Source organism: Tamandua tetradactyla, chromosome 9 (assembly GCF_023851605.1).
Source record: "Tamandua tetradactyla isolate mTamTet1 chromosome 9, mTamTet1.pri, whole genome shotgun sequence".
NCBI lineage: Eukaryota > Metazoa > Chordata > Mammalia > Pilosa > Myrmecophagidae > Tamandua > Tamandua tetradactyla.
The window spans coordinates 103,943,780-103,966,122 of NC_135335.1; the positions used below are offsets into that span (position 1 = coordinate 103,943,780).

Here is a 22,343-nt window from a genome sequence, read left to right on the forward strand (position 1 = left end):
ATCTTGTATTAGTGCAGTACATTTATTTCAATTGGTGAGTTAATATTGAGACATTATTATTAAAGACCATAGTTTATATTGAGGCTAACTCTGTGTTTCCCAGTTATATGGTTTTTTGACAAATGCTTAATGTCATGTATTAGTCTTCACAGCATCATAGAAGATAAGTTTCATTGTCATACAGATTTCCTGTGCTCCACTTATTCAACGCTCCTTCCCCCTGCATCCCTGGAAATAACCAATCTTCTTCCTGTCTCTAAAGTTTTGCTTTTCCAGAATGTCATAGAGTTGGAATTATAGAAATGGTAGTTTTTTGAAATTGACTTCTTTTACTTTGCAGTATGAACTTAAGTTTCACCATTTTTTATGTGTGTAGGTGGCTTGATTGTTTATATTATTGCTAAATAATATTCCATTGTATAGATACACCAATTTGTTTATCCAGTTCACATATTGAAGGGGATCTTTTTTGTTACTTTGAAGTTTTGCTAATTATGAGTAAGCCTCTAAAGGTTCTTGCCTGTTTTTTTGTGGATATAAATTCTCAACTCAGGTAAATACTTAGGAAAGTGATTGCTGGATTTTACAGTAAGCTTGTGTTTAGCTTTGTAAGAAGCTTCTGCACTGTCTTCCAAAGTGATGCCATTTTGTATTTCCACTATCATTGAATGATAGTTCCTATTGCTGTACATCCTCACCAGAATTTGCTGTTGTCAGTGTTTTGGATTTTAGTGATTCTAATAGATATATAATGATATTATACATCTTATTGTTTTAATTTGCAGTTCCCTAATGACATGATATTGAACATCTTTTCATATGCTTATTTGCCACCTGGGTATCTTCTTTGGTGAGGTGTTTGTTCCAACCCTTTGACCACTTTTTAATTGGGTGGTCTATCTTATGTTAAATTTTTAAGAATTTGTATGTTTCGGAGACAAGTCTGTTATCAGATATGCATTTTACATATATTTTTTCACAGTCTTTGGTTTTCCCTTTCCTTGTTTTTAACTTTAAAAAGTATATATTTTTATTGCAAACAACAAACATACAAACAATCTATACATAGTGTACAGTCAGTGACTCACAATATCATCACATAAGTTGTGTATTCACTACCATGATCATTTTTTGAACATTTGCATCTCTCCAGTAAAAGAAACCAAAAGGAAAAATCTCATACATGCCATACCTTACCTCTCATACATTACCCCTCCATCTCATTGAACACTGGTATTTCAGTCTGTTCAATTTATTTTAACCTTTGTTCCCCCTTTTGTTTTTTATGCACATTTTTTACTCATCTGTCCATACCATTGATAAAAGGAGCATCAGACACAAGGTTTTCACAATCACAGTCACATTGTAAAATTGATATCATTATACAATCATCTTCAAGAAACATGACTACTGGAACACATTCCTACAGTTTCAGTACTTCCCTCTATCTACTCTAATACACCATAAACTAAAAAAGTGGCTATTTATATAATGTGTAAGAATAACCTCCAGGATAACCACTTGACTCTGTTTGAAATCTCTTAGTCACTGACACTTTATTTTGTCTCATTTCTCTTTTTCCCCTTTTGGTTGAGAAGGTTTTCTCAGTCCCTTGATGCCTAGACTTACTAGATTTTCCTTTCAACTGTTTCAAGCATTTCCTTCTAGTTACTCAAATGTGCTAAAACCTGAAAAGGAATAGCTATATAATGCATAAGAATATCCTCCAGAAAGATCTCTTGTCTCTGTTTGAATTCTCTTAGCCACTGAAACTTAATTTTGTTTTGTTTTTCTTCCCCCTTTTCGTGGAGTCTTTCTCAATCCCAAGATGCCAGGGCCAGGTTCATCCCTGACAATGTCCCATGTTGAAGGAGGGCAGTGAGTTCACTGGCAGAGTTGGCTTAGAGAGAGAGAGTCCACATTTGAGCAACAAAAGAGATTCTCTGGAGGTGGCGGGTGTGTGTGTGTATGTGTGTGTGTGTGTGTGTGTGTGTGTGACTCTTAGGCATAATCAAAGTAGGCTTGGCTTCTCCTCTGCAGAAATAAGTTTCATAAGGGCAGGTCCCAAGATGAAAGGACTGGCCCATCAAATTGACAGTCCCAATGCTTGCAAGGATATTAGATCTTCCCCATGTGGGGAAATTTTATATTTCCACCTTTTCCCCCAGTCCCTCTTGGGCACTTTTGAGTACTTCTTAATCTTCTGCTCCTGTTGCTCTGGGATGTATCAGGGTATCACACTGACCTGTATCTCACTATCTATTCAAGGTTCCTTGTAATTATGATGTTTGAATAAGCTGACCATGGTTAAATTAGGTAGTGTGCTACCAAAAATAAAAATTTTGTACCAAAGAATTCTTCCTTTGGTCTCACACAGAAATTGAAGTTTTAAAATGGTAATGTCCTTTACTCTTTTTAGTTTGATTTACTGTAGTCCTACCTAGATCAGCATCATTTGTATCTCTAATTGAAATCTCTTATCTTTTTCAGCTTTTATAAACAGTGTTGTATGGGGTAATGCTGACTTGCATAGTTGCAAAACTCTCGCTCTGAGTGTCAGGTGTCACATAGATACCTGAAATTTCAGGGAATGACCAGGTTGTACACAAAGAACTCAGCATCTCAGAATTTGGGAATAATGGTTACAACTCAGGAATGGATATGAGTGCTGTAAGAGCTTTCAGTCTGGAAATGGCTTTCACCTGATAACCTGTGCGCTCCGATTCATTCTCAGAGTTTGCTTATTGTAGTTAGTCCTTATTAGCGAGGCCTATAATCTTTTTGTTGTTGTTGTTTTCCTGCTTTATTTCCCTCAACATACTGTCCTTTAGTTTCATGGCTCACAGCTTTGTTCCTCCTTGTAGCTGCTCAGTTCCATTATATGTATGTAGCACAGTTTGTTTGCCTTTCTGTTTATCAGTTGCTGTACCCTGTGGCCACCTCCATCCATTGCAAATTGTGAATACTGCCACTATAAACACCAGTGTAAAAATGTCCATTCGTGTCCCTGCTTTCAGTTTTTCTAAGTATATGCCTAATAACGGTTGCAGGATCATATGGCAACTATATACTTAGCCTCTTGTGGAACTACCATACTGCCCTCCAGAGGGATTGCACTATTCTACTTCCCTACCAACAGTGAATAGAAACATCTCTCTGTCTACATTTTGTCCAGCATTTGTATCTTTCTGTTCATTTTTAAACAGTTTTATTCACACACCGTTCTAAACAGTCTATGGTTCCTGGTATAATCACATAGTTATGTATTCACCACCACAATCTATATGAGAACATTTCTATTTCTTCTACAAAGAAAGAAGAGAGGAAAAAAAAGAGTAAAAAATAGAAAAGAATAAAAAGGAGAAATCACCAGGAATCCCACATACCCCTTCCTAATATCCCCTTATTGATATTTAGCTGTGGTATATTCCATCTCCATGGAAACAATCTAATCAAAACAATAGGTTTACCCCTGTAAGATTGGATTGGGGTGAAAGAACATGGCTTTTCTGGGGTACACAGCTGTTTCAAACCAGCACAAGTTTCATTATTGTGGTTGGAAAAGACAACTTGAATGATTTCACTGAAAATTGAGCTTACTTTGTGACTTAACATAATCTGCCCTGTAGAATGCTCATTTGTGGTGGACTGTTCTATATATGTCTGTTAGATACAGTTGATTTGTAGTATTCTGGTCTTCTGTTTACTTGCTGATTATCAATCTTGTTCTGGTTATTCAAAATGTGGTATGTTGTAGAAGTATTTCTCCTTTCAGTTCTGTCGATCTGTACTTCATATAAATATATAGTTGTTTTATTTTAACAGATTAACCCTTTTATCAGCAAATAGTGAGTGTCCTTTGTTTTTTGTCTTAAAGTCTTAAAGTCTCTTTTGTCTGATAGTGGTATAGCCATTCCAGATCTCTTTTGGTTTCTGTTCGCATGGAATATCTGTTTTTCTATCTTTTCATTTTCAACCTATTTGTGTTTTTTTTTTTTTGCTGCAAAAAGCTTTATTGTTCACACTTAGTTCAAGGCTTGTTAGAGGGTGGCAGGGCAGCTGGTTAAAGAGAACCTCCTGGCTGGAGGGAGGGGCTCAGGCAGAAGCCTGGATGCCAGGGGAATGCAGAGGGGCGCCCCATAAAGGCCTCTGGGCTCTGGAGGCTCCTAGTCGTCATGCTTGAGGGTGAGCCTTTCAAAGAGATACTCGCCCAGCCCGGCCTGCGGGCTGGCCAGCCTGCGGAGGTTGGTCAGGTGGTCGCCCATCTTCTTGATGAGTTTCACCTCCTCATCTAGAAAATGGTTCTCCAGAAAGTCACAGAGATGAGGGTCTGAGTTGGCAGAACCCAGGGCATGCAGTTCCAAAAGGGCCTGGTTTAGGCTCTTCTCGAGAACCAGGGCAGCTTCCATGGCATCCAGGGTCGTGCCCCACTCATCTTGGGACGGCTTTTGCACGTCCTGGAAAAGCGCGTGGCCGCCGCGCTGGTTTTGCATCTTCAAAAGATGCTCGGCCCCCTCGCGCTTTTCCTTAGCCAACTCGCGGAAGAAGTGGTCCACGCCCTTCAGGGCCACATCGTCACGGTCAAAATAGAAGCCCAGAGAGAGGTAGGTGTAGGAGGCCCACAGATACCGGTTGACCAGGCGGTTTACAGAGGCCTCCACATCGGCGGTATAATTCTGGCGGATCTGGGAGCTCATGGTTGGTCGACAATGAGGAGCTAACCACAAAAAACCTGTTAGCTGGTCCCGGAGGCAGGGGCTGGCCCAGAAGTTGGTCCCAGAGGTTGCAGTGGGAGAGGCAGTTGAAGGGTGGTCGAGGCCAGAAAGGTGGGGGGGGAGAGAGTCCCCGGGTCTGTTCCGTTCAAACACTGTTGAAGCAAGAGACAGATCCGCGGGACCGCCAGGTGTGCTGTCTATTTGTGTTTTTTAATCTAAAGTGAGTCCCTTTTAGACAGCTGGTTTATGTTTTATTTAAATCCATTCTGCCAGTCTCTGCTTTTTACCTGCGGGGTTTAATTCATTTACATTTAAAGTAATTATTGATATGTAAGGATTTACTTTTGCCATTTGTTTTATATATGGCATAAAGTTTCTGTTACTCATTTCCTCCATTACTGCCATCTTGTATTTAATTGATTTTGCGTGTGTGTGTGTGCACGCCATTTTGAGTCTAGCCTCCTTTTTCTGAATATTTTGATATTTTTTTAGTGATTACCTTGGGTGTTACAATTAATTCCTTAAAATTCTAACAGTCTATTTTGAATTAATACCACCTGACCTTTAAAAAAGAAAGTCTCTGCTCCTGTATAGCTCTATCTCTCCCCCTTTTGATGATATCACAAATTACATCTTATACATTATGTTCATTAATAAAGATTTATAGCTATTATTTTATGCATTTGTCTTCTAATTGTATGAACAAAGAAGAGATGTTACAAACTCAAAACACAAGAATACTGTTTTTGTTATTTACTTGGGTTACCTTTACCCCAGTGTTGTTTATTTTTTCAAATACCCTTGGTTTACACCTTCTTATGGCTTCAGGTTATCATGTTATGTAATTTTATTTCAGCTTCAGTGACTTTAGAAAAGGTTTCTTAGCCACAAACTCTGTTTTTATTTTTTTCTTTTTCTAGGATTACGTTCTCCTTCATTTGCTTTTTTTACATTGCAGTTTTATTGAGATTATTCATATACTGTACAGTCCATCCATGGTATGCAGTCAGTGGCTCACAGTATCATCAGATAGTTGTTGCATTCATCACCATGATCAATTTTAGGACATTTTTATTACTCTAGAAAAAGAAATAGAACTAAAAAAAAACCAAAAACAAAAAATGAAATTATCCCGTACCCCATTATTAACCCCTAGTATTGGTGTGGTATATTTGTTACTGTTGATTAAATAAATATTAGGATATTACTGTTCACTGTTGTCCATAGTTTGTAATAGGTAATTTTTTTTCCATATGCACTTGTATTAACTCCTTATAATAGTATCATACAAACTTGTTTTAGTGCATGAAAGAACTTTTTTATATTTTTGCAGTTTATCACAGCCATCATCTGCCACAAGATTCACTATGTTATGCATTCACATATTTTAACCTCCACCTTGCCTTCTGGTGACATGCATGGACTCTAAACTTCCCCTTGCTACCACTTTGGCCCACGATTAAGAACTGTTTGTTATGTTCACAGTAATGTGCTACCATCACCTCTGTCCATTTCCAGACATTTATAAGTTTGACCAGATTAAACATTCTGCACATACTGAACAGCTGTCTTCAGCTTCATTTTGTGTTCTGGTAACCTCTATTCTAGATTTTATATCTACGACTTTACATATTAATATTAATTCATATTAGTGAGATCATACAGTATTTGTCCTTTTTTTGTGTCTTATTTCACTTAACAGTGTTCTCAAGGTTCTTATATGTTGTTGCATGCTTCAGGACTTCATTCCTTCTAACTGCTGAATAATATCCCATCATACGTATATACCACATTTTGTTTATCCATTCATCTGTTGATGTACACTTGGGCTGTCTGTATCTTTTGGCAGTTGTGAATAGTGCCACTATGAACATCAGTGTGCACATGTCTCAGTATGCAAGTATTGTATCCCTGCTTTCAGATCATCTGATGATATATTGAGTAGCAAGATTGTTGGATTGTAAGGCAACACTATACTTAGCTTCCTGAGAAACCACCAAACCACCCTCCACAGCGGCTGTTCCACTTTACATTCCCACCAGCAGTCAGTAATCGTTTGTATTTCTCCACATCCTCTCCAACACTTGTAGTTTCCTGTTTGTTTAAAAACGGCCATTCTAGTGGAAATAAAATGATATCTCACTGTGGTGCCCCCCTCCTCCCAGAGTCCATGCTTTTTTTTTTAATAGCACCATTTAAAAATTTTAATTCATGTCATCATGAAATTTGCCCTTTTAAAATGTATAATTCATGGCTTTTGTTATGTTCACAGTTATGCAACTATCACTATTATCCAATTCCATAATGTTTTTTGTCCCCCCCCCCCAAAGTAATCCCATCTCCGTTAGCAGTTCACATTCATCCCTTCCAGCAGCTCCGGGCGACCGCTAATCTACTATCTCACTTTATGGATATAGCTATTCTGCATAGTCATATTAATGGCCTTTTGTGCCTTCTTTCACTCAGCATAATTTCAGGGTTCATCCATGTTGCATCATGTATTGATACATTTGAGTTTCCATTTTCTGGCCATTATAAATAACGCTATTATGAGCATTTGTATAAAAAGTTTTGAGCGTATATGTTTTCATTTGTCTTGGGGCTGTTTCTAGGAGTAGAATTGCTGGGTTGCATGATAACACTATGTGTAACTTTTTGAGGAATTGCCAAATTTTTTCTCCGCAGCCACTCCATTTTACATTCCCATCAGCCATATCTAAGAATTCCAACTCTTCCACATTCTTGCCAACACCTGTTATATTCTTTTCTTTAATTGCTTTTTTATTGTTGTTGTTGACTTGTAAGAGGTCTCTATATATTCTTGATTGCAGAGCTTCATCAGAATTTTAAATGCTTTCTTTTCTCTTTCTTGATAATGTCCTTTGATTCACAAAAGGTTTTATTTTTGATGAAATTCAATTTATTCTATTTTTTCTGTTGCTGCTTTTGGTGTCATACCTAAAACCATAGCAAAATCTGAAGCCATGGAGATTTGCTTCCTTGTTTTCTTCAGAGTTTCATAGTTTTAACTCTTATGTTTAGATCTTTGACCTTTTTTTTTTGGAATGGGCAGGCTCCAGGAATTGAACCTGGGTTTCTGGCATGGCGTGTGAGAATTCTGCCACTGTGCTACCGTTGTACCACCCAATCTTTGATCCATTTTGAGTTAACTTTTGCATATGGTGTGAGGTAGGAATCCACTGCTGTTATTTTGAATTTGATACCCAATTTTTGCAGTACCGTTTGTTAAAGAGACTATTCTGTCCCCATTTAATGGTCTTTGTTGCCTTGATGAAAATGGATTAACCATAGATGTAAGGGTTTATCACTGGACTCTGAACTATTAATCTGTATGTCTATCCTTAGATCAGTTACATGCTATTTTTTTATTACTGTAGCTTTGTAAAAAGTATTGAAATTGGGATGTGTGCGTTTTCTGACTTTATTCTTTTTCAACCTTGTGTTGGCTAGTCTAGGTCCCTAACAATTCTGTATGAATTTTAGCATCAGTTTTTCTGTTGCTGCGTAACTAAATAAATAAAGCCCAATGGGATTTTGATAGGGATTGCATTGAATCTGTAGATTGCTATGGGGAGTTGTTCTGGTTTGAAGCTGTTATGTACCTCAGAAAAGCCATTTTCCTTCAATCCTGATCCAGTCTTGTGGGGCCAGACCTATTGTTTAGACTGGAACCTTTGATTAAATTGTTCCCATGGGGATTGACCTACTCAGATGTGGGTGTGAGCTTTTTTACGAGATGGAAATGTGACTCCACCCATTCGTTTTTGGTCTTGATTAGTTTACTGGAGTCCTTTAAAAGGGATACATTCTGGAGAATACATAGTTGCTTCAGAGCCGACTGTCCAGGTGCAAACATTTGGAGGTACAGAAAATGCAGACTCCAGCAGATGTCACTCACTGTGGTTTTGACTTGTATTTCCCTGACAGCTGGCGAAGCTGAGCATCTTTTCATTTTTTTTTAGCAATTTGTATTTCCTCTTTGAAAGAATGTTTTTTCATGTCTGTTTTGGTTAGCTAAATGTTGCTGGAATGCAATATACCAGAAATAGAATGACTTTTACAAAGGGAATTTATTTAAGTTACCAGCTTACAGTTCTAACGCCATATAAATGTCCAAATTAAGGCATCCAAAGGGATAACCTTGAGTCAGGAAAGGCTGATGTCTCTCACATGGGAAGGCATGTGGCTGGTGTCTGTCCATCCTTCTTCCTGGTTTCATTGCTTCCGGCTTCTGACGGCAGAGGTTTCCTCTCTAAGTGTGTGGGCCTTCACTTAGCTCCTTTGAGACACAGCTCTGAGTTCTGGCATTCTTAGGAAAGGCACATGGCGATGTCTCCTGGTCTCTGCATCTCCACACATCTGTGTCTAGGCATTTGCTCACTCTTTTGGCACCCTAAGCATCTCCAAATGTCTGCGTCTCTGTCAGCTCTGAAGCATATGTTCTCCAAGATTCTCTGTTGCTTCTGAGCATTCTCCAAAGTATTTCTTTTTTCCTTTTCTTTTGTTTTTACATGGATAGGCACCGGAAATCAAACCCAGGTCCTCTGGCATTACAGGCAAGCATTCTTGCCTGCTGAGCCACTATGGCCTGCCCAGTATTTCTTTTTTTTAAAGGACTCCAGGAAACTAATCAAGACCCACCTGGAATTGGGCAGAGTCACAATTCCATCTACTCAAGCGTTATACCCACATCTCCATGGAAACAATCCAATCAAAATTTCCACCTCCCACCACCCACAATATTGAATCAGGATTAAAAGAAACATGGCTGCCCCAAGATTGGATGACATGTCTTTGCCCACTTTGACTGCTAAGAAACATTATTTCTGTTGAGAACATTACGTTTTATGAATTTTTGTGAAAATATAGAAAAGTACCTGAGAAAATGGAATTTCCTATACAATTTTTTTGTTTTTTGATATTTTACATCTGTGAACATGTATTGTGCTTGCTTTGCCCTTTTATTTTTTATTTATGTAAATTATATATTTACATACTATGTAATCATCCAAAGTGTACAGTGATTCCCAATATCATACAGCTGTGAATTTATCATCATAGTTGACTTTTTCTCTTCTTTTTGAAAAGTAACATGCAAAAAGCAATAAATTTTAAAGTATATTCTGAGTTTCAAACCCTTATCAGATATGTGGTTTCTGAATTTTTTTTCCCATTGGGTCAGGCCTTTTCATTCTTTTGGCAAAGTCCTTTGAAGAACAGAAGTGTTCAGTTTCTGTTTATCTGTGAATATTTTAAACTCTTCCTCATTTTTGAAGGGTTAGCTTTGCTGGATTGAGAATTCTCGACTGGCAGTTTTTCACTTTCAGTATCTGTGCTGGTTTGAAACTGTTATATACCCCAGAAAAGCCATGTTCTTTAATCTTTACTCAATATTGTTGGGTGGGATCTTTTTGTTTCCATGAAGATGTGATTCCACCCATTCAAGGTAGGGTTGCTTACTGGTGTCCTTTAAAAGGGAACCATTTTGGAAAAAGCTTCAGAGCAGGCACAGAGAGAAACTTTTGGAGATGCAGAAGGAAAATGCACCCAGAAAAGCCATTTTGAGAGAGAAAGCTAGCAGATATCGCTATATGCCTTCCTAGCTGACAGAGAAACCCCTGAAGGTCACTGGCCTTCAAAAAGGTACCTTTCCCTGGGTATCTTAGTTTGCACATTTTTTGGTAATCTTAGAAGGGTAACTTGCAACTCAATAATTTCCCTTTTTAAAAGCCTTTTTCCATTTCTGGTACATTGCATTCCGGCAGTATTTAACAAACTAAAACATGTCTTAAAAATATGGTACCATTTCCTTCTTGCCTCCATGGTGTCTGAAGAGAAATCAGCATTTAGTTTCATTTGGCTTCCTTTGTATGTGGTGAATTGCTTTTCTCTTGCTGTTTTGATAATTTTTTCCTATTCTTTTTCCTTTAACAGTCTGATTAGTATGTTTCTTGGAATGGTTCTGTTCATATTTATTCTGTTTTGAGTCTGTTGAGCTTCTTGAATTTACATATTTATATCTTTTATAAGAGTTGGGAAATTTTTAGCCATTATTTCCTTGATTATTCTTCCTGGCCCTTTTGCCGCTTCTCTTCTCCTTCTGGAATACACATAATACCTCTATTTGTATGCTTTACGCTGTCAGTCATTTCCTTGAGACCCTGCTCAAATATTTCTATTTTTTCTCTTATTCTTACTCTTTTTTTCCCCCAAATTTGGTTGCTCTGTCCTAGCTGCCTGACCTTTTCTTCTGCCTCTTCAAATCTGCTGTTGTACATCTCTAGTATATTTTTAATTTCAAGTGCAGTTTTTCATTTCCATAATGTTTATTTTTATGTACATTCTATCGAATTACTTATGCTTTCTTAGTGTCTTCTTAATATACTTTTCCCCTATGCATATTTTTCCTCATTTCTTTTCATTGATGCTACATTTTTTTAAACATCTTTGATTAGTTATTCTAGATCCTGTGTCTTATTCGACTTTCTGATTTGTTTCTCTGACTGGGCCATTTTTTCTGGTGACTTTTTGCTTTTATCTGGTCTTCTCATGATCTTGATGGATCTGTTCTGAAGGTTGGCTTCACTCTTTTACCTAGGATTTAGCTGTTGCTTGGGTTTTTATTAGGGCACTGCTTTGACAATTGGGTCGTCAGGATTTCCTAAAGAAAACAGTACTGGTTACTGGTGCAGGGGGTGTAGACCAGTTCTGATGGGCCTGGAATAGGTTCTCCAGAGGCTCTAAAAAGCCCTGCTTCTATCCCCTACACTTTCCAACCTACCCACCAGATGGCTCTCTTTGTTAGCAAGTTAGTTCTCAGAAGCTGTGTAACTCATGGTGCCTCTCAGCATTTGACTGGGCAAAGATGAAACTGGGAATCTCACTTCTGTGGTCAGTGTCTGCTTCAGTGTTGGGTATGGGTATTGAAGTGTTGTCCCATGTCCCTTGGGTCTCCGCATAGTTGATCTGGACAGTTTCTACCTAGCTACTTGTTGATTTTGGGAAATTAATAGGTCCTGCCCATTCCCTCTAATTTGTCATTTTGGAATCTTCTCCTTGATGCTTTTTTGTATAACACACTCCCCAGCAGCTTGAGTTCTGCCATGAGTATTGAAATGTCCTCCCGTGTCCCCCAGGTCTCCACACAGGTGATTTGGACAGTTTTCTTGGTTTGACTTTTTCTTTCTGCTTTTTAAATGTTTAAAATTGGGTACTCCTTGTATGTGATGAGTTGCTTTTGTGGGTGGGAACCTGGGCTGAGGTCTTCAAGATTATTCCTGAGCTGGGAAGGAGGGTAAGGCACTGGTACATAAAATCTCTGCAGAATTTTCCTCTTTTTTATTTTATTTATTTATTCATTTATTTTCTTGCATGAGCAGGCACTGGGAACCAAACCTAGGTCTCCAGCATGGTAGGCAAGAACTCTTCCTGTTGAGCCACTGTGGCCCGCCCTCCTCTTGTTTTTAAGTTGCCTTTTTCTTGATTCTGTTTGTTAACTTGTTTTCTAAACTTTCATCTGTTTTTCAGATTCTGACAGTGTTTGCTCAGTTTCTTGGTGTTTCTCTAGAGGACTAGACCCTTGGAAATACGTATCTGTTCCACCTTTTCTCTTATGTCTGTCATGTTTTTTTTTTGTTAGTTAATTTTAATGATCAATTACCACAAATTTGGCCTTTGGGAATCTTTTTCCCCTACATTATTTGGATAGTATTTTACTTTTTGGTATAAGAAGATAATCCAGGCTTATTCTGTTGTCTTCTTTCTCCAGTTCTGGAATAGATTATTTCTCCAAGAAGCAAGTTTCTTTTATTGAGAAATGGTTTTTGGAAGCCAAGTTGTTAAGATGTTCATTGCTACTGAGGTGGTCACTGTTCTCAGGCCCTCTTGTTAGCAAGACTGGGGAGAATATATGTATAGATGTACATATATATTATATACATATTCAGGCCTTGATGCGTAATATGCTTAATATATGAGCTTAATTCATGTTACCATAATACAGTGCTGTGAAATGAACAGGGTTCGTTTTAGTTTTCTCCCTTTCAATTATTAGTAGCTCTCTTCTTTGACATATGAAACATGGCTTTTGTTACTCTGATAATATTTAACTTATTTCATTAATTCCCATATATATAGCTAGTCTCCCGTTGCTGCCACTGCCCCCATGGGGACATTCCCCCTCTCCATACTTCAGATTCTGAATCTCCTTTTTCACCCCATGTGGATTCCCTCTTTACTCTTCTTGGGCTCTGTGTTCCATACAGTCTGTGCCTCTGTTTGGAAGCCTTCCTCATCCTGGTTTGGCTCTGACATCCTGTGTTGGATGGCAAGAATGTGGATTCTTGCTTATCTTTACTCTGGCACTAACCACCTAGGTCCTGTGGCGCCTTTCCTCTGTGTCAAATAAGAACTTTAGGCCTGAATTGGAAAGAGAAAGAGAAACACCCACTATTTGACTAAAAACTATTGCTCTATTTAACTAGGCTTACATGGTTATTGTTCCACAACTTTTACCATAAAATGAACCAAGGATGAATTTGAATAGTTGTCATTTCTGGTTCTTGCCACCTTAATGAAGGAATGTTAGTTGTTTTACTAAGTGGTTGAAATGTTTAACCCAATTTAAGAGTGATGTGTAGATAGCTAGTTGTCAGTAAAGATTAGCTTTTTGTGGCATTGTTAACAGTTTTCAGGCTGAATTTGCAAATTGAGAAGTAGTATACCAATTTGAATGAGAATAAATTGAGATCGATACAAATTTGCCAAGATCATCCACCCTAATAGCTGACTAAGCAAAGATTTGAATCCAGGACGGTTTGAGAAATCAGTGTTCTTTCTTTAACTCTGTACTCTGCCTCTGTAGGTAGAATGCATTAGTTATTGGTTGATTTGGGATTTTTTTTAATTCTTTTTTTTCTTAATGGGCTTTTTGATTTCTAAAGTTATCTGAAATATAAATTATTTGTAAGTTATCTGAAATATAAACTACTGTAAAGACAGTGTTCATTCTGATGAAATAATTTTGAGTTTTCTTTGAAAACCTGACAGTAATTCGTTGGGTTCATCTGTGAAATATTTCAGGAAATAGGTGATGACCCATTTATTTATATACTTTTTGTTAAAGTACTACTTTTCAGTATGAACAATAATATTTAGGAATTGATATTTTTAATTAGTTACCTGTTTTTGAAGTTGGACATAGTATACTTCAAAGCGTACAGTTGTCAAGTGAGGGTTTTTTCAGAACTACTTTTCTTGTGGGGAAATATTCAAACTTTAGGCTTAGATCCATGAACACATTGCAGATTGGGTGATGGAAGAAATTAGGATTGTTTTTATACTAGTAGTACTTAAAAATCTTAAATTCTTTATGTCCACAGATGCCCTTCAAAGTTGGAGTCTGGTAGAAGATTCCTGTAATCCTGGCCACTGGGGACTGCTGATTTGCTAGTTTTTGTAGAAGTTTCCTGTGTGCAGCAGTTGACATATATATATATGCACACATACACACACACATACATACATACATACATACATACATATATATATATATATATATATAGGAAATATATAAACATTTTTAGTTAGTGCCTTTCAAATGGAAAAGGAAGATGGAATGTAAATCAGATAGGACCAAAACATAGTTGGTTAAGATACTAATTAAACTTGTTTTGTCAGTTTACTTTAACAACCATGGGTAGATGAAATCTTGAATAGCCATGAGATTTTTGTTGGTTTGTCTAGGTCAGTGTGATACTCTGATATATCCTGGAGTAATTTGGGCGGTGACTTAAGAAGTATTTGTAAAGTCTGCTTGGGAAACTGGGGAGAAAGGGAGTATTCAATTTCCCCATTTGGAGAAATTTCTGATATTCTTGCAAACAGTGAAGGCAACCAGATCAATGGGCCAAGCCCTTGATCTTGGAGTTCAGCCCTGTGAAACTTATTTCTGCAAAGGATAGGCTAAGCCTACTTAAAATTAGGCCTAAGAGTCACCCCCAGAGAACCTCTTTTGTTGCTCAGATGTGGCCTCTCTCTCTAAGCCAGCTTGGCAGGTGAACTCAATGCCCTCCCCACTATGTGGGACGTGACTCCCGAGGGGTGTAAATCTCCCTGGTAACGTGGGACAGAACTCCTGGGATGAACTGGGACCTGGCATCATGGGATTGAGATCAAAAGGGGAAAGAGAGAAATGAGACAAAATAAAGTTTCAGTGGCTGAGAGATTTCAAACAGAGTTGCTAGGTTATCCTAGAGGTTATTTTTACTCATTATATATATATATATATATATCTTTTTAGTTTATGGTGTATTGGAGTGGCTGGAGGGAGGTACCTGAAACGGTTGAGCTGTATTCTAGTAGCTTTGATTCTTCAAGATGACTGTATAAAGATAGAACTTTTAGAATGTGATTGTGTGATTGTGAAAATCTTGTGTCTGATGCTCCTTTTATCCAGGGTGTGGACAGGTGAGTAAAAAAATATGGATTAAAAATGAATAAGTAATGGGGAGATAGGGGGTAAAATAAATTGGGTAGATGGGGTCAATGAGAGTGTGGGGTAAGGGATATGGGATGTATGAGTTTTTTCTTTATGTTTCTTTTTCTGGAGTGATGCAAATGTTTTAAAAAATGATCATGGTGATGAATATACAACTATGTGATTGTGCGCCATTCATTGTAGACCATATTTGGACTTTGTGTAAAGATTTGTCGATAAAAATATTTAAGAATAAGTAAAATAAGGAAAAAAACCCTAGTTGGTTAAAATAAATGAGTAGGATAGAGTTTTTGAAACTTTAATTTGCCTTACACACTTGCTCTATAAGTGCCATAATATTAACTAGTATTGCTGTCTTTTTTTAGAATGTGAATTATTTTTTGCAATTAGCTATTTATATTGTATATAGATTTAGCTTAAAAATTCATAAAGACATGACAGAAACGAGTAGGTGATTTTAGTGGTTTGCTTTCAAGGGATGACTTTTAGTGACTTTTCATTTAACCATTGTTTTGAACTTTTTGTAGGTAATTTTTCACTTAACCATTTCTTTGCATGAGACTGTAAAAATAAGCTTTTAAATTATTACTTTAAATTATCTTAAGTTTTCTTGCAAGTTTTATAGAACACCCTTGCTAAAAAACAATTTTTTATTCCCACTGAGTTGTCATTGGCACTATAATTTTATGTGTTCTTAATAAAAAGTTGTTGGAAAAGTACGAATCACAGAAATACTGTTTAATGTTCATCTTCATGTCAGAAGAGATAATGTAAAAAAATCCTTTACAAACTCAGACAGACCCAGGTTCAATTCCTGGTGCCTGCCCATGCAAAAAAAAAGAAAATGAGGCCAGTTTCCCAGTTGACCTTTATTTATATGAATTTGCTGTGTTTAGGTTGGGCTATTGGCGTCAAACTTATATCGAGGCAATTGAAATAAGCATCCCCCCAAATTAAATTTAGAATGCTTAAGAATAATAGTTTCTAAAATATTTAAGATAAGACCACACATTGTGATTATTATAATTTTAAAAAGTCCCGTTATAGGAATTTTCAAACATACTTGTTAGTACAGAGAATCGTATTATAAACCTCCAAGTACTGACATAAAGCTTTGACATTTACAGACATAGGAAGAACCTTGATTCATCTACCACCCCCATCCAGCATTCTCTGGTTTATTTTGAAACAAAACCTGGATGTATCAGTTCAGTTGTAAAAACTTCCATATGTGTCTTTCTTTTAAAATATGACCACTATCACATGTATAGTAATTAGTAATTCCTTAATGTCATTTAATATCTGGTTCATATTTAAATTTCCTTGTTTTTTTCATAATTTTCTACATAGTTTGTTCAAGTAAGGATTCATATAAGGTCCACACATTGTATTTTGACTTACTTGTCTAAGCCATTTATTTGTTGAAGAATTCAGATCGTTTGACCTGTAGAACATCCCAGCCAGGATTTGGATTTGGCAGATACCTTCCTCACATGTCCTTTATCTTGTCTCTCTAACTTACTTGTATTTCTTGCAAATTGGTTGTTAGAACAGATTACAGATTTGATTGTGGGGTGGGTGGTTATATCATTCTGTTTGCTTCCTATTGCATCACATAGGGAGATGCTTTATGTTTGGCCTGCTTGTAATAAGGCCATTGTAATTTTTGAAAATAAGTGTTATTGAAACATAGTAAATTTATTCATAGTAAAAGTCACCAGTTGCTGTAAGTATACAATTTGATGTGTTTTGACAAATATGTACAGTTGTACAACCATCATTACAATCAAAATAATAGAACATTTCATTATCCCTAAAGGTCCCTCCTGACCCCCCCCCCCCATCATTCCCATTACTCCACCCCCTGGCAATCTCTGACTTGCTTTCTGTCACTACAGTTTTCCTTTTTTAAAATTTCACTATGGGGCGGGCCATGGTGGCTCAGCAGGTAAGAATGCTTGCTTGCCAAGCCCTAGGACCTGGGTTCGATTCCCGGTGCCTGCCCATGTAAAAAAAAAAAAGAATTTCACTATGTATGGAATCTTACAGTAGTAACATTATTGTAATCTAAGGGAGAAGCATAAGAAGGTAATTTTGGCTAGAGTTGCAGGTCTAATTCCTTCCATTTTTGTATGACAGGGACTTGCCATGAGGTGTTGAAGCCTTGTTTCACTGAGTTGGAGAGACTGGACCTAAATGGCGCAGCATGACTTTGCTCCAGCCTGGCTTAATTTTCCTACTCCACCATCATCAACAAAGGTACTGTTTTCTGCATCTCTCTCTTTTTTGGCTTACTGTCTACCTCTCTTTCTCATGTTCTGTGCAAATGTAGTTAAAACACAGAGGCTTAATACCTTTTCAGAGCAATACTTTTGTATTATCCTCTTATGTCAAATGTAATTGTTGTTATTACTAAGTCGTTTTTTAGTGTGCCATGAGCATACCATTTACTTTCAACATTGTATTTTGTTGTAATCAAAGTTCCAAAAATTTTAGTTTAAGCCAATTATATACTTTGAACATTGCTTTTGCATCTTTCTTATCTACCTTTTTTGGTGTTACCCTTCTCACAGGTCACTTTTGCTTATATAAAAGCTTTTTCTTAAATCTAGTTAAAATTGAAGACAATGAATAAAATTTTTATAAACTTTAAAATTTTCATTTTGACTTGCCTTACACGTCCTTGTTTCACATTCTACACACATACAAAAGCCCCAGTTATGTTACTTTAGGACAAAACTGTACTCTTAAACAGGCTTACTGAATTTTAGTTAGCATTGACCATGACAAACAAAATTCACTTTATAAATTTTCTACAACTTTCTCGATTTATTTAAATTTTCTCTTATATGTTTCTGATTTTCATTCTGTGAAAGCCAGTTATTCTACTTCAGGACAAAACTACATCTCTCTTTTTTTAAATAACAAAACAGACCTTGTATACTTTGCGTATTTGCATATTTTAAGTTATTAAGAAGATTTTTGGAACTGTCTTGAAACAACTTACAAAGTATAGTTATTTTTTTAAAAAAGTTTGTCAGTAATAACAATTTCGTTAAACAACGACTTATAGTTTTCACCACCTTAAAGATATAATAGATATAATGCTAGCTTATTTTGTCAGTAAACGTGCATAAATTTACAGAGAACATACCCAAATAGAATAAAATTGCATTGGTTTGGTTGAAAAGTCATCATAAAAACATAGGAATAGGACTAGATTTTTTTTTTCTTTTTTAAAAATCTTTTTATTTTGTTTAGGCTCACATACAAGTTGCAAAAACTGTACAGTGTTCCTGTGTACCCAGAATTTGATCACACGTAAAAATTTGTATATCCACCACCACGATCAGGATATAGAACTGTTTCATCATCCCCAAAGATCCCTTGTGTTTTCCCTTTAGTCGTAACTCACTATCCCCACCACTAGCCCCTGGCAGTGACTTACCTGTACTCCATCACTATAATTGCATCATTTTGAGAATGTAATATAAATGGAACCATACCATATGTAATCAATTTTTTTTTAACTTTTTTTATTGTAAAACATAAGATATATACAGAGCAAAGAAATAAAAAAGCCATAGTTTTCAAAGCACCCTTCAAAAAGTGGTTACAGGATAGAACTATCTAACTTAACTTGTATGGTTAGTTTGTTCAAACACCATAAATACATGGAACCTTGAATAGGAAGTGAGACCTTATTGGTTTAAGCAGGTTAGTGTGATGCCTCAATACACTCCAGAATAATTTGGGTAGAAAATAAAAAAGAATTTGCAAAACCCCTGTGCCAGTAAAGCATTACATACCCCAGAAAAGGCATGTTTTAATCCTGATTCAATATTGTAGGTGAAAACTTTTGATTAGATTATCTCCACAGAGACGTGGAAGCATCAACATCCATGATTGTTATATATTCTTGGTGAATTGACTGACTCTTTAATTAGTATGTAGCGTCCTTCTTTGTGTCTTATAATGTCTTTGCACTTAACTCTATTTTGTCCAGTATTAGTACAGGTACCGCTGGTTTCTTTTGGTTACAGCTTGCATAGAAAATCTTCCTTCATCCTTTCACTTTCAATCTATTTGATTCCTTATGTCTAAGATAAGTCTCCTGTAAGCAGTATATAGCTGGATTATGTTTCTTAATCCATTTTGCTGATCTGTATCTTTTAATGGTGTTGATCCCTTTAACATTCAAATTTATTACTGAAAAGGCGTTTCTTGATTCTACCATCTTATCTTTTTAATTTTATTTGTTAGATCTATATATTCTTTTCCTTCCTTCTTTTTGTGTTCTTTAAATCACCTTTAGTTGTATTCTTCATTTCTGTGCCCTCCTCCAACCTCCCTCTCCTGTCTTTTTTTTTCAGCCGGTAGAACTCCTTTTAGTATTTCTTGTAGGGCTGGTCTCTTGTTGACAAATTCTTTCAGGACTTCATTGTCTATGAAAACTTTAATCTCTCCCTCAGTTTTGATGAACAATTTGGTTGGGTACAGAGTTCTTGGCTGGAAGTCTTTCTCTTTGAGGATCTTGAATATGTCATACCACTGCCTTCTCACCCCCAGAGTGCTAGTTACGTAGTCTCAACTCAATCTTATTTGGTTTCCCTTGTATGTAGTAGATTGTTCTCTTGCCCTTTCAGAATTTTCTGCTTCACTTCAACATTTGACAGAATGATTAGTATGTGCCTTAGGGAAGGCCTATTTGGATTTATTTTGTTTGAAGTTCGTTGGGCTTCTTTGACTTTTGTATTTATGTCCTTTATGAAGGTTGGGAAGTTTCCCCCCATTATATCCTCAAGTACTCTTCCTAGCCCTTTACTCTTATCTTCTGGGACACCAGTGGTTTATATATTTGTATGCTTTGTTTTGTCTATCATTTTCCTGAGTTCCAATTCAGTTTATTCCTTTTTTTTTTTTTTTTTTTTGCCCTTTGCTCTTTTGAGTCTGCAGAGTCAATTATCTTGTCCTCCTCCTGTATATTACTTATTCTTTCTTCTCTCTCTTCAGATCTGGTGTTGTATGCTTCTAGTATGTTTTTAATTTGGTCAGCAGAGTCTTTAATCTCTGTGGTATCCACTATTTTTCTATTTATTCCTTTAAATTCTTCTTTGTGCTCTTCTACTGTCTTCTTGATCTCCTTTATGTGATTTGCCATCCCATTTTATTAAGTAGAGTTGTATGAACATCTTTGATTAGTTGTTCCAACATCTGTCTTTGGTGTTTTAATTTGGTCATTAGGCAGGGCTATATCTGTCTGCATTGTGATATGTTTCGTGTTCTGCTGCCTTCATGGCATGCAAATATCTTGATTGATTTACATTGGGAGTTGAATTCTTTTAGTAGTCTAAGGCCTTGTTTTTGTGGGATGGTTGTACAGCAGGGAGCAGGGCATGGGGTGGGGCACTCCATGCAGTGATTTGTTTCAGGGCATGTTGGCGCAGATTGGGGATATTACACAGATGCTTCTGAATGTGGGTGCGCCAGGGAGAATGTAGCTGTTCAACATAACCCTGGTGTATGCTGGTCTAAGGCACGGGGCCCTTTGTGTGCATGCGTAGAATTGTGGCAGGCAGCCATTACGCCTTTGTGAATTAGCGGGAGATGTGACCTGGCTGCGCAGCTTGGCACTTTCTCAGAGCTGGAAAGTGAGGCTGAAGGCCATGTGCATGCGCAGTTTTAGGACTGCTATAAAGTTCAGTTACCAGAGCTTAATGACATGATTGCGGGCCCGTGTGAATGCGTGGACGTGGGAGTGCTCTTACTGGGTGTAGATCAGGGGTTGCGGAGTGAGGCTGTGTGACACTGTGGGCGGGGGGCCAGGGGTAGCCTAGGTATGGAGGTTAGTGCCCACAGCTTTTATGCCCTGATAACAGCCTGCAGGGAACAGGGAGTGGGAGATAGTGCTCAGGAGGGGTGCAGGAGAGGTGGGTTGGGCTGCACTTGGGATGTGGGTGTGGTGCGCATACGTGCACTGGGTGCTGGTGGGGTCAGGGCACCTGGAGCATGGGAAATGGAAGCAGGTGACGAGGAGGCCTAGGGGTTCGGGTGCGTGGGTGTGGGGTGAGTCCCCCGTTATGGGGCTGCTCTGGTGAGGGTATCGTGTCCAGGAAACACAACCTGGCTTACTTCCTAGCCCTGGGCTCCTGTCTGTGCACTTCTGCGTGCTCTGTGCTTCCACGCCAGGCCCCAGCTTTCTGTCTATAATTCCTCGGCCTCTGCAAACCAGGCTGCCCTATGTGATGCAGAAGGCTCTCCCAGGTCAGCCACACTCCCAAATTGCCGACTTAAAGACGCACTTGTCCCTGTTTAACTGTTCCATGGAGCAGGACTGATCTCAGGTTACTTTATTCGGCCCTCTTCCCGGAAGTCCTCACTTTTCTTTTTAAGGTGGAGGTTTTTGAAATTTTTCCATTTAAACAAAAAACTTTCATTGCACATAAATAAGACTTTCAGTGCCACATTATTAAAATTTGGGAAATGATGTGAGCATCCCAATGTTGTTATGTATTAGGCCTTACTAACATAACATGTTTTCCTTACAAGAGAACTAAGTAGAAGAGTGTTTTCAAGTGTATTTACAAATATCCAGGACTGATGCAAGTTGTTGAAACTGTTAGCAAGTTTCAAAATGTGCTAAGAGGGCTGTTTTCCAGAGAGAGTACTAGGACTGGGGTTTTGAGCCTAGAATACATGCTACCAAACAAATAGTAGTCTAATAGTTTGAATGCACAACAAGAAGACACCATTATTATTTTCTTCTTGTTAAATGAATGTCATGGCATCACAATATTTTTGGTCAGTTACTGTATTAGCAAGGAGAAATGTGGATAGGCTTTTCTCTCCTAGACCATAAGCCCTGTCAAAGCAGTGATCGGTTCTAATTTTGTTTTCTATAGCATTTTGTACTCTAATACGTTTGTTGAGTAGAAAGGACCACACAGAGTTCATTAGGATATCTCTCTACTTAAAATTACTCTAAAGAAAGTCATAAGTGGCCCTCTTTTAGGTATCACTGTGGAAGAAAGAAAAACATTGCCAGTTAAGTTAAACTATGTCAATTTCAGAAGCAATTCTGGTTTTAGAAAAGATAAAATGTATAAAAC

General features: G+C 37.4%; 1 protein-coding gene and 1 pseudogene across 6 annotated transcripts in view; one reads left to right on the forward strand and one right to left on the reverse strand.

Annotated features, from left to right (window-relative positions):
- Positions 1-22,343, forward strand: part of GPBP1 (GC-rich promoter binding protein 1) — a 125,728-nt gene that overhangs the window by 32,935 nt on the left and 70,450 nt on the right. For 5 of the 6 annotated variants that reach the window (XM_077117199.1, XM_077117201.1, XM_077117200.1 and 2 more), the window contains one exon: positions 17,374-17,493. In XM_077117199.1, coding sequence (XP_076973314.1) covers positions 17,431-17,493 — 63 coding nt within the window. In that variant the 5' untranslated portion in view covers positions 17,374-17,430. Of the gene's footprint in view, positions 1-2,891; positions 3,747-17,373; positions 17,494-22,343 lie in introns of those variants that run through there. The other variant, XM_077117202.1, reaches the window with a different exon arrangement.
- On the reverse strand, positions 3,987-4,905 carry LOC143647334 (ferritin light chain pseudogene; annotated as a pseudogene).